This window comes from Haemaphysalis longicornis, unplaced genomic scaffold (genome assembly GCF_048455015.1).
Source record: "Haemaphysalis longicornis isolate Haplotype H1 unplaced genomic scaffold, Haemaphysalis longicornis Haplotype H1 scaffold_6, whole genome shotgun sequence".
Lineage (NCBI taxonomy): Eukaryota > Metazoa > Arthropoda > Arachnida > Ixodida > Ixodidae > Haemaphysalis > Haemaphysalis longicornis.
Window position 1 is genome coordinate 40,281,681 of NW_027526407.1, and position 12,787 is coordinate 40,294,467.

Consider the following 12,787-nt stretch of genomic DNA (forward strand, 5'->3'; position numbering starts at 1 on the left):
ATTTATTTACTGTAGCAAGTGTGATTGGCTTGTTTGGTCTTTACATATTCGAAGTGTTAGTTTTTTTTAAGGCGGTGTTCTTGCATTGTTTTGTTTTTTTTATTGCTTCCACTGCTGTCTGATGTGTACTCCCGAGGAGGAGGCCTCTTCAAGAAACGCGCATTTTTTCCCCCCCGAATTGTGGGCATAAGTGCATGTATTTATGCCCGCAATAACATTCATATCAAAAATAAAAAAATTAACAGGTCTGCTGCTCAAAGCAGTTAGAAGCCTTCCTGCCGGTGAATCTTTCTGTGTCCCCGTATTTGTAGCGCAAAGTATCACGGTGAATCAATGCAAACTAGGTGGGCTTGACGTGCTGCAAACATATACTGCATCAGACGTGCAAAAGCGTTAAGCTTAAGAGCACGTTGTGGGCATATGAAACGTTTCTGTCCCCAGTCCGAGTGTTCATAAATTTCCATAAAATTGTGCATTAGAACGGAAAGTACAGCTTTATAATACAATCTTTGACATGTATGGCCAAATCTACTTGGTTAACAAAATCGGGAAAGACCGTGGTAACTTGCCCTCTTTCCTCGTTATTTACAATTCAGTTACGTTAGGTCTGCTAACGTGGTCAAATTATAAGCTTCAGTAAGTGCAAAAAAATTCTTTCCAACGAACCTAACATTTCCTCTTTTCTAGCTTAGGTACCAAATACTCGGTCGGACATAAATAAAATCTGATCCTTGCAATGTAAAAGTGAAATCTGGAATTTCCAAATATTGAAAGGCGGATATTTTTAACATTCTTGTATTACAGCGCACTACAAACAGGACACAGTGAAGGACGCAGGCACAGCGCTGACTAACAATATTTTTAAGCTCCGGTGAGCGTTAAGCTTGTTAGAGCGGCATCTCTTCTCGAGGTTTATTGCGAAGATGAAAGGTGTATTTTATCGGTCAATAACGGTGTCAATGACAAAGCGGCCGTTAGGAGAACCAGTCATTCAATCAAACCCACAAAATAAGTTGGTAATATGCTCGAACGCCAGCTGCGTGAGCAGCAGCGCGTTTCCCAGGAATTGCAACAGCAGATTCAGTCTCTCACCGAAACACTCCAAGCAACCACCACCTGTCTTACCTCCCAACTTGCGCAGCTCAATCAGCACCTTGCCACGTTCACCACAGCTCCCTCTGCAACCCAACTCTTGCCTTTGGCAGACTTAGTCGAAAGCACGTCCACCGCCCAGCACACTCGATTGGTTCAGCTCGAAACCTCCGTCCTCAAAGTTCTTACCGCGCTGAATGCCCAATCCGAGCAACTTAAGTCCTTTGGTTCCATTGCTATTTCTTTACAAGAATCACTCCCCCCGGCTAAGAAAAAGGACCGTCCTTCTACATCCCCCGCTACCTAGATGTCCAGTGCTGAGGGTTTGGAGGTGGTGCAGTGGAACTGCCGAAACTTACGCAATAATAAGACGCCTCTCCATCAGTACCTCCTCAACCGCCATTTTCTCCCTCATTTTCTTTTGATACAAGAGGCCCGTGCCACTAGTGCCATCCCAGGTTACCGCGCCCATCATGCCGCTACAAGCACGCCGCTAGCATCCATTTATGTGCGTGGCGACATGCTCGTGGAACCGCTGGACATACCCTGTACCCTTCTCAAATATTTAGTCGGCGTGGTCTATTACGATCCTTCTTCTAAAATCTCACTGGCACTTCTCTCGTTCTACAACCCGCCTGTAACTTCCTCTTTATTCAGTGCGCTAGGCAAGTTCCTTCACTCACTTCCGTCCACCACCAATCTAATCCTTGGGGGTGACTTCAATGCACCTCACACTCTTTGGGGCTACCCGCAGACCCTCAAACCTGGCCGCCTTCTCCACTGTCTTGTACAGGAACGCCACATCACCCTTCTTAATACTCCGGGCTCCCCTACCAGAGCCGGCACTACCTCACAGCGGCCCACGACACCCGACCTTACTTTCTCTCGGGGGCCCCTTTCAGTTCAGTGGCGGGTCACAGCGGAAAACCTCCTCAGCGACCATTTTCTGATTCATCTTTCCATATCCGTTTCCCACATCCCGCGACGTCGCCTCGTCACTCACATTGACTGGGACGCCTTCCGCACGGCTCTGGCCTCCCACTCTTTTGAGTCGTATGAGAACTGGACGTCGGGCATTGCCACTGCGCTTTCGAGCAGCAGTCGTCGTGCTCGCATCCGTCATCCAATCCAAGACCCTGACCCTCACTTTCTCCGTTTATGGCGCCGGCGTAAACGACTGCAGCGCTCCTTCCGCTCCCAACCCCAAAATACTCAGCTCGCTTCCAGAATCGCTGCTCTACGAGACGAGATTGTTGCCCACTGCGCTTCCCTCGAACATTCTCGATGGAGTGCTCTCTGCGACAATCTTGACTCTGCTTTGCACTCGCGATTGACATGGTCTCTTTTTAAATCTCTCCTAGGCACTAAGCCCACGCTTGCTCCCACTTTAGCTAAAGCTCTTGCTCAAGGAACAGCCTCCGATCTCTTCAACCAACTAGCCTCTCTTTATCTCCCGCCCCCTCTTACTCCTAGCTATATGGACTACTCAGGTGAACCTAATTCTGATCTGGACCGCCCTTTCACTCTGCGGGAGCTCGAGGCGGCCCTGGTTGGAAATGCTAAGCGTTCTGCTCCTGGAGAAGACGCCATCACATACACGGCTCTCCGCAACCTCCCCGACAATGCGAAAGAGTTCCTCCTCCAGATTTTTAATCAAGCTTGGGACAGTGGCAGCCTACCTAGCTACTGGATGTCTTCCCTTATTACCATGATTCCCAAACCTAGAAAACCTCCTTCCATCGCTAACCTTCGGCCTATATCCTTAACGTCATGCGTTGGTAAGACCTTTGAGCGTATGGCTCTGACTCGCCTCTCTGAATTTCTCGAAAAGAGGGACTTCTTCCCTCATACTCTCATCGGATTCCGTCACCGTGTCGGTGCTCAGGATATGTTTTTGCTTCTCCAGCACACCTTTCTCTCTTCCGCCCCCACCCAAATCCACGCTCTGGTGACCGTCGATGTCCGTAAAGCCTTTGATGGTGTGTGCCTTGACCATATCCTGGCACAGCTTGCCGCAATGTCCTGCGGCTCCCGCATGTACTCCTATCTCCGCTCCTTCCTCTCTCACCGAGTGGCTCGCTTTCAAGTCGACTCTCATCTGTCCGACCCCCACCACATCACTCGAGGCACTCCTCAGGGTGCTGTTCTTTCCCCCACCCTTTTCAATATTGCTATGACTCTTCTGGCTTCCCAACTATCTGAAATCCCTGATCTTCATCACATTTTTTACGCCGACGACATCACCCTTTGGTGTTCATCTGGCTCTCCGGGCCATGTGCAGAGCACCCTGCAACGTGGCTTGGATCTCATCGACTCTTTTCTCACCGCTGTTGGTCTTTCCCCTGCTCCAGAAAAGTCCGAGCTTCTCCTTCTCAACCGTTCCTCTTACCAGCGTGCCCACAATTCCCTCATCTCTCTTCATATTTCTGGTTCTCCCATTCCTGTCGTCACCAAATGCAAGGTTCTTGGTTTTCCTTTGCATGCAGCCAAGAACATACAAGCCCTACACAGCGCCGTCGCGACCTGCCACTCGGTAACCCACCTTCTACGTCGTGTGGCCACTCGACGGGCGGGTCTTCACGAAGCTAATGCCTGCAGGGTTGCTCACGCCCTCGCGCTCAACAAGTTCTTATAATTTATCCCTTACATCTCCTTCACCAACACTCAACTGAATACCCTTGAGACCGCCTTAGTGGGACTCTACAAAGCAGCACTGAACCTCCCTATCACCACTTCTACAGATAAGCTTTTTGCCACGGGCCTCTTTCATTCCCTTCGCTCTCTCCTCAATCTCCATCGAGATTCCCAGATTTCTCGGCTCTCCCTTACCCGTCAAGGTCAATGGTTACTGGTTCAGGCGGGTATATCTCCGATTCCCGTCTCCCCCATTACCCCTCCCGACGCAATTTCGGCGCCCAACCTTCGTATTCTCCCTCTCCCGTCAAACATGTCCCCTGTCCTTCATGCAGGTCATCGTCATGCGGCCGCGCAGCATCATTCTCCTCTTTTCGCGACCCAGGGAATTGCTTACACAGATGCCTCTTTTGTGGCGCCTCGAGGCTCGTGCGGTTACATTCTGTACCACCCTCACCTTCCTGAAGCAGAAACCCACACTAGCGGCCCGTACCTTCACCCTCCGGAAGCAATGTCTCTTGAGGTTCTCGCCATTACCCATGCCCTTCAGTCCTTTGCTTCTCTCCCCCCCGTCCCCGAATACACAGTCTTTTCTGACTCTCACGCCGCTATTATAAAGATACAAAATCGCTCACTACCTTCTATCCTTCAACAGGAGGTCGAACGAGCGGTCTCCGCTCTACAGCCATCCATAGTTTTCCTCCGTTGGGTCCCTGGACATTCCGGGATTGACGGCAATGAGTTGGCGCATCAACTCGCCCGCGAAACTCTTCACCGGGCACCGTTGATCCCCTGGCCCGGGCCCTCGGAGGACGGTGCGAGGCTCTCCCTTCGCCGTACCATCAAGGAGGTCTACCTTCAGCTCCGTCTTGACAAACGCCTCTACCCGCCTCCTCACCCATCACTCACCGTAACGGAGGCTCGGCTCCTCCAGCACATCCAAATGAATGCCCTGATCACTCCCTCCCGCCTTTTCCTCTATCGCTATAGGTCTGACCCCTCTTGTCCCAACTGCCCCACTGCCTACGCTGATCTACCTCATTGCTTATTCTACTGCCCGGTGGCTCGGCTATCCGACTCCTATCCCTCCCTATCCCTTTCCATCACCACCTGGACCGACTGGCTTGGCTCTGAAGGAGAAGAGCAGCGCAGACTGGTCGCCCAGGCGGTGGACATGCTCGGCCTGTAACTTCGGCCGAATAAAGGTCTTTTCTCTCTCTCTCTCTTAACACAAATAGTAAACCCTGTAGGGCTGTGACTGAAAAGCCTGCATATATAGCTTCTCGCAAACACAAACAGGTTACCATACTTGTAAATATATACCCTGTTGCAAACCAACCACCTGTTGCCCTGAAATGAGAAAAAACCTCAGTAGGTAGAAGACGTATGGCTTTTGACCTTATTTAATCTTCAATAGCCTTCAGCGTCCCGAGCTTTCATTAGTAATGACGCCCACATAATCCCGTCTGTGTTGCAGTTACCATTATACAAGCGAATGATGAGCGCGGGTTCTATAGAAAGGCCTCCTAGAACACACAAAAAACGTGACAATCTTTATTATGTCGAAACAACTTCAGTATTGCGATTTTCTTTGTTCTGTATTCTATAGTTACCTATTTTTAGCTTTCCAGATAAACACAATATAACAATGTTTTAAAGCGCAATGTTTTAAACCATAACTACCAGAAATAACTACTTGTAAAACCACGTGAGACAACAGAAACATTGCCGATTGAGACCCTGCGATCGCGTTCAAAAGAAGAAGCAAATGCATTCAATTCCTGGTCTCTCCTTACCTGCCCATGCGCAGCACTGCCGTACAGCCCGAGAATGAAGAGCTCCGCGCACATGGTCGTAAATCCGATCACATCCATGAAAACCGTAAGGAAGGACTTATGCGATGTGAGTATGAAGTAAGCCCAGGGAGAAGCGTTCACGATGTTCAGTGGCACACACACTAGGAGACACACACTGAAGATTTTGTCGCACTCCTCGAAAGCACCACCCAGTTCATGGAAACGCGCGTGTTCCGCCCTGAGTTTGGCGTGTACCAGAGGTTGTCCATTGAGCAGACTCTCAATGTCTTCGTTTATGCAGCCGAGGAAAGATGCGAAGGCTCGACTCAGGTACATGACCCAGCTCAACGACACCATGCAAACTGTTTCGGCGAATATCAGGCTAAACGTGCCGTAGAGAATCTTCATGTACAGAGGCTCCATGTAATCCTGCAACATGGCAATCTCGTCGCATATGGAAAAGACGGCCGTCGCTGAAAAGACGACATTCTGCAAAATGATAACCCTAGCTGCAGCTCGCAGGTGCGTTGGGCGCTGGAAGGTTTGTTCGATTGCCTCGAGCTTCTTCAGCAGTTCACATAAGCTGCTGGAATAGATGACAAGCGCTGCTACGTTGGCAAGTTGTATCCCAAGGCAGCGGATGTTGTAAAACAATACTACGCACTTTTTGATGATAGGAAACGGTTCACCATTCTCATCTTGAACTAGGAATATGATGCGATAACCATCCTGCATCATTACCAAAGCGAACAGGCACCAAGATATAATGGCGTAAATTAAGTACGGACGAAGGAGAGAAGCAGATGGCGTTAATTCGCCGTGCAAATTCGTCCAGGAGAAGAAGGAATAACCCAGATACCTGTGCAAGCGGCTGATAATCCTGAAACCGTCTACGAAGGACGCGTACCCGAAGATCTCGCTGTGGATAGAAGCAGACCGGAGCCTAACCATGTTGATGGCCGCCGAAGTTCAACTCCTCTAATTGTGTATCATCGGCAAGGACGTAAACTTCACTGATCCGGACGAAACGTTTTCTTTCGCCGAGGCATGCTATGTACCTTCTAAACCCAACAATTTGGGGGAGAGGAACCATAACGGTTCTGCGCATGTGCTGATTCATTGTTTATTCACCAGTAGCTCATCTTTGTTCCAGGGGCTGGCGCACTTCTTTCTCCATTAACTTGATTGCCCCTCCACCACGGCCGTTATCGTGATAGGCGTGGCAGTCATCGCTTGAGTGTTTGTTTGCATGGGAGAAGCGGGAGAAATTAGAGGCCATGCTCCTTCTGACATTGTTTTCATTTGTTTTCGCATCCTATTCATAAAAAGAACTGTTGGGGACAGCGTTTTCTACACCACAAAAATATGCAACGCGAAACAACCATTTGGTTTTTTCTTGAGAATTGTTCCACGACACTCCTGCTGCACATTATTATGATCTGACGTTTCAACTGTGCGCACAATAATTTACCCATTAAGGGTTAACTATACGAGTCCTAGTTATCGGCAGACCTACTGCACCGACTTAAAAGTCAAGGTGTCGCACTAAAACAAATTACCAGATACTCACGCCTAGGTGATTGTACGTGTTAGGCCCGTGGTAGGGTTCTAAACGTGCAACGTCGGTTGGCAATTCGCAAAGCCGAGGGCTTCATCAGTATCTGTAAGTTTACAGTTGCGGGCAGTCTATAACCAGCAACAACGTCACTTTCCCATTGAACGCTTCCTATTACTGGGAATTGGCGCATCAATCTTGCGTAGCAAGCTGGGAGACCTTGCTACGCTAACCTCATGCCTTTATAAAAAGACCGTTTTATTTCGTTCTTCTGCGATCTCTCACCTTTCTTAACCTCTTTTGTCTTGGTAAACAGCTGTGTGATTACAATGATTCTAAAAAGAAAAAAAGTGCATGGTGGAGGTCCTAAACCTTAAACTTAGAATAATGTCGGTGGGCATGTTCCTTTGTTAGTACGAAACTTAAGAAACACGATCCACAAAGTAGAATATAAGGTAGTGTTTTCCCTGTCACTCCATTTTGCGTCTACTCAGCAGGGCCCATGCATCTAACACGTATTTGGTGTCAAAATCGACGCCACGATGCAAATTATCTTTTGCTCTCTGAGTAACACACAGAGGTACCATAATGAAATGCAGCGCGAAACGACGACACAGCGCCGTGTCGTCGTTAATTCTTCTTTTGTCCCCTCCTTTTTCGCGCTGCATTTCATTATGGTAACTATGAACCAACTAGCCCAACTTGCCATCCTTCTGTAACACACAGAGGCTTTATCAGGGGCTCGCAGTATGTATTTGGTCGTGAACTATATAGCCAGTGAGGTGTGATAACCCCTCTGAAACTGTCCGTAGTTTCGGACTCAGTTTAACCCACCTTTTTGTGCAGGCAGAAATTTTCACGGTCTGTCTTCGCTGCCCTAATCATCCTGTTATTGTTGTCATCTTGCAATTTATTCTCTTTGATGTCCTGCCCAATGTTACATTATCTTCATTTTAATCGTGACATTTTACTTATTGCAGACACCAAGGCATTTTTCTAGCTCCCTTCTTTGCCTATCACATGTTAAATGAGCCGCGAGACAATCTTTAAAATGTAATATTTTTGAAGCTTTTTTGGGTACCCTTATGTAGACCAGGCCTATCTGGAATGACCAGGGAAAGATATACAGTTGCGTGTTTGTAAAAGGCTGCTTACTGCAACGTCCAACATATCTTTTAAAGGCTAACTCAAAAAGCTGCTCGTTAAGACTTGGTGGCAAGAAAGGGAGATTTACCTGCTCTCTGTGAATTGCGCTGAGGGTGAATGTATTAGAAAATATTGAACACTGTGTCATAAATGGGAAGGGTGCCATTCAGTTTTGGGAGGTTCTTCCAGAGAAGAACTCTTCGGAAGAATCTCGACTATAGCTTCCAATAGAGCGAGGTATCTTGTTTCACCTGAAAGCAGTCATGTTCCTTGCGATTGTTTTGCAGACAATCTGTGCATGGCTAGGATTGTAGGATTTTTTGTGCACATGCATAACTAATACATCTATTTGTATTACACATTCCATTCCATTCGTATTCCACGAACGCCATGTGTAGTCTACGTTAAGCTCGAGCTCCGTGCCTGTGAAGATTGATGTTGTAAATAGAGAAGTGTACTTGACGAGACACTGTGAATAAACTACCAGATGATCAAGCGCAGTTTGAAAAACTGGAGATAGTCAACGGTGTCTGCAGTGTGGACGTCTTCAATCTAGACAAATAGCAGTTCATCGTGTTCCTCTGTAAAGAGTTTAAACTGCATGATAATTATTCAGAAAAAGTAACGACTGTGTATACGTCTCAACTTTCGCAAACCGTTTTTTGTTAAACCTGTTAAGCGAGACTTTGTCATTAGTCAGGTGAAACGTGTCCTCGTCGCTTTCTTATCCGAATAAACTCTGTAAGCCCCTATTAAATATCCTAAAGATCAGTCATTAGTCAAAGAGTTCGAATCAATTACGTTTGCCCGCGATTTACCCGCGATTGCTGAGTATTTACCCGTGACAGGGACCGCCTGTGAAAATGTATGCGAGGTGGGGAGAAGACGTTTCATGCGTGCAGCTTTTGGGGCAACCCGAAATCATTTGCTGCACGTACACAATGACACATGTAACTTAATAAGACCAGAAAGTGGGGAAAATACGTGCTGGAATAATTTATGCTTATTATCTTGCACGAAATAGATAAAAAATACAGAAGAATGCTGCGAGACACGTGCTAGACAGCAACTGAATGTTGTAAAGCAAAACGTAGAACCGTAAACTAACCTCTGCCGGAAACCCAATTCTCCTTCGTACATCTCATTACTCTTCGAATTTGTTCTTACCATATTCGAGTTCGTCCTGTCGACACTACCAGTTACACACTCGTAGCCCTTTCGGCACACGTAAAATTTTTGTTTGCCATATGAGACAGCAGCGCAGAGTCAGTACCTTTGCAGTGAAAAGCTACCAACTTGGATGTTTTACGGTGGCAATAGAAATAAATATACGTACGCATGCACATTATGCAATGTACATACATATACATACGTAAATATACATAATGTACATAAATGTACATAAATATACATGCACATTAAAAGGCTCACCTGCTGCTGCGCAACGCTGCCGTGGGTTCCGAGAAAGAAAAGTTCAGCACAAACGGTGGCGAATCCAGCCACGTCCGCGCAGACTTCGCGTGGGTCCTTTCCGGATGTAAGAATGTAGTATGCCCACGGAGCAGCATTGAGAATGTTGAGCGGCACACTCACGAGGAGACAGGCACTGAAGATTCCATCGCACAGCAGGAAAGCCTGCCACAAATCATAGAACCGAACATGTTGCGCGCGCAGCTTGGATTTTTCAAGCGGCTGCCCGGCACCCAGCCGCTCAATATCTTCATTGATGCAGGTCAGAAAGGAAGCGAATGCCCGGCTGAGATACATGACCCAACTGAACGAAACCATGCAAACCATTTCCACAAAAAACAAGCTGAATACTCCGTAACAGAATTTCATGTAGAATGGCTCCATGTAGCCGTCAAACTGAGATATCCAGTCACATACGGAGAGAAGTGCCATCACCGAGAAAACTACGTTCTGGCAAATAATGAACTTTGCTACGGGCTGGAGATTAGTGGGGCTTTGGAAAGTTTTTTCAATGGCTTGCAGCTTCATTACGATATCGCAGAAGTCGTTCGAATAGGACAGTAGAGTCACGACGTTGGCCAGCTGTATTCCAAGGCAACGAATGAAGTATAGAGCTGTGGTAAATTTGTCAATGGCTTGAAGAGGCTCGCTGTCATAATCTCGCGCAAGGAAAGCGACGTAATAGGCATCTTGTGCCATGACGAACACGAAGAGGCCCCAAGAAGCGCAGGCAAAGGCAAGGTATGGGCAGCATACAGTTGCTGATGCAATCCATTCTCCGTGCGAATCATCCCAAGAAAAGAAGGAATACCCAAAGAACCTGTGAAACCTGCTGATTATCCTGAACCCTTCAACGAATGACCCATACCGCCATACTTCGCAGCGAATGGATGCAGAGCGGACATCAGTAACGGCAATGGCTGTAGCGGGAACTTCAGAAACCATTCTCTCCATTGGAAGCTCTGGAGGCAGTCAGCCACGCACAGCGAGAGTCCCCTTCACCAGAAGGCAGGGCCATTAGTTCAAGGGACACTGAAGTGATATGTAAACATTGCGGGATTACTTGCGCAAATTGTAGTCCGGGGTCCTCAGGCCATGTTACGACCACTCTGGGCGCGTTTACGCGCTTTTATTTAGTAGAAAACTTAATTCGAAAATGCTGTCCTCCTCTCTTTACGCTCGCCCATTTTCTGCGGCGTTTTCGTGTGACGTCGAGAGGGGCCGAGCTCGCAATTGGCTGCGCTATCTGCACGGCTCCCCGGCCTTCAGACAGAGTCAGTCGGCCCAGCGTTTCGTCCGCCGGACGCCGACGGGTCGTCGCAATTCGTTCGCTCAGTTGAAACGAAGCCAGGACACGTTTGTGAATGGAAGAATGGGTCTTTCTTTACTTGGTTAGTTTGTACACTGTATCTAGCTCCAAGTCAAGGTCGCTTCACACAAGCCCTGCACAAGCGCACATGCGACGCTTCGCTGACTGGTACGCCCGTAGGAAAATATAAGGCCTCTTGAAGGCGGGAGAAGAGTCAGCGAAGTCAATATAGGTACTAAGGAAATAAAATCAACTGATATTTTTACCGTACAGCTTAAAAATAGGGTGCGGGAAGCACTTTTTTGCGCTGGGCGAACAAGCACAGCGGTCAGCAGCACGACTACGCATCTGCGAACGCTTTTCCGTCTACGAAATGCAATTGCTAGACGTGAGCTATTGTGGAAACTCGGGGGACGCTTACTGCACGAGCACAATACAACAAATAGTCACCTAAGCTGCTTGAAATGCCAAAACTAAATAAAAATGTAAACTTGTTGAACATATATACCTTATATTACCATGCTCGCCGCAGCCCGTCTTGTGGCCGAGTTGTCGAAGGCTGCATGTATGTCACCGCGGAGTATTTTGCGAGTCACGGGTTCGATTCTCCGCGGGTACGTGTTTTTTTTTTTTTTTTTTGTAAGTTAACTTCTATGTTTTCTGCCGATGTTTTCTACATTGAGTTCACCTTTGTTTGGGCCGCAACGTTCATGGCTCCACGAACTAGTTCACAGAACGCACGCAGGCTGGCACTGGCGCGCTAGCGAGTTCTCGTTGGCGTGCTGTCCATAAGCACCGACTGCTTGCGGGCAGTGGGCACAGGCCAGAATGAAAAGACCCTTGGCCTGGTGCGAACACGCATTTTACGGTACAGGCATGAGTGAGGCAAGCTCCAAATAGGGGGGGAAAAGCCATGACATTTGTGCGTCTGCGGGTACGCGGAGGGCGTCCATGCACTGCGTAGGCCTCGGCTAGTGAATGCTACGATTTCAAGCCGTCCTGGGAGGCTTATCTTTATGCATTTTTACAGCTGACAACATGGCAGAAACGCGGTACGATGATTACAGAGTTATTGAGAATGGCCATCCAACAACGCCACAGGTTGTGTTTTACAGAACCGAAACCGAAACCGAAACTTGTTTGGTTGCTCACCTTGGGCATCGTCCAATCACGGTGCGGCTCCTCCCAACGTCACAGCTTTAGTTGGTGCGGCCGCCGCAAACCGCGCATGGTAGTTTTTCTTCTTCGGCGCTTTGTAAAATAATTACTGATTTGTCAACCGGATAAACGATGAAAAGTGGGCTAATTTGAGCCAGTCTACGCAGTGCAAGCAAAAACGGGAGCTTGACAAATTCACTTCAGTGTCCCTTTCAGAACAGCCATTGTCATGTGGTCTTACATGTGACCCGGGCCTGCCTTTTGTTCATTAGTCGCTAATTATTTCCGCTACTTGCCAACGCACTACTCTTTCCATTAAGTTGATGGGTCCACTTTTGCGTTGGAAGCTTCCCTGCTAAAAAATATGGGAAAACGGAATCGGGGAAAATCCCACGGAATTCTCTTCTGGGGCTACTAAGGGGCACATAATGTCGGCGCCACAACCTAAATAGTATACACACCATATGAGGCAGTGCTGAAGGCTTTGTATGACTGCACATAATCACGAGCGAACGCACACGGAGACACACGTTTATAAACATATACTGGGTGATCAAAATAAGTCGACAGGTTTTTTTTTAGTTAGGCGCTGATATTTACGTGAGTACCACCTCTACAGTGGGGCTA

At 47.8% G+C, this 12,787-nt stretch overlaps 1 protein-coding gene across 2 annotated transcripts in view; it reads right to left on the minus strand.

Annotated features, from left to right (window-relative positions):
* LOC144142500 (uncharacterized) overlaps window positions 1-12,787 on the minus strand; it is a 104,772-nt gene that overhangs the window by 59,375 nt on the left and 32,610 nt on the right. Inside the window, exon 1 of one of the 2 annotated variants that reach the window (XM_077674052.1) lies at window positions 5,523-6,525. The exons of the other annotated variant lie outside the window; for it this stretch is intronic. Coding sequence (XP_077530178.1) covers window positions 5,523-6,473 — 951 coding nt within the window. The 5' untranslated portion in view covers window positions 6,474-6,525. Of the gene's footprint in view, window positions 1-5,522; window positions 6,526-12,787 lie in introns of those variants that run through there. 2 annotated transcript variants of the gene reach the window in all.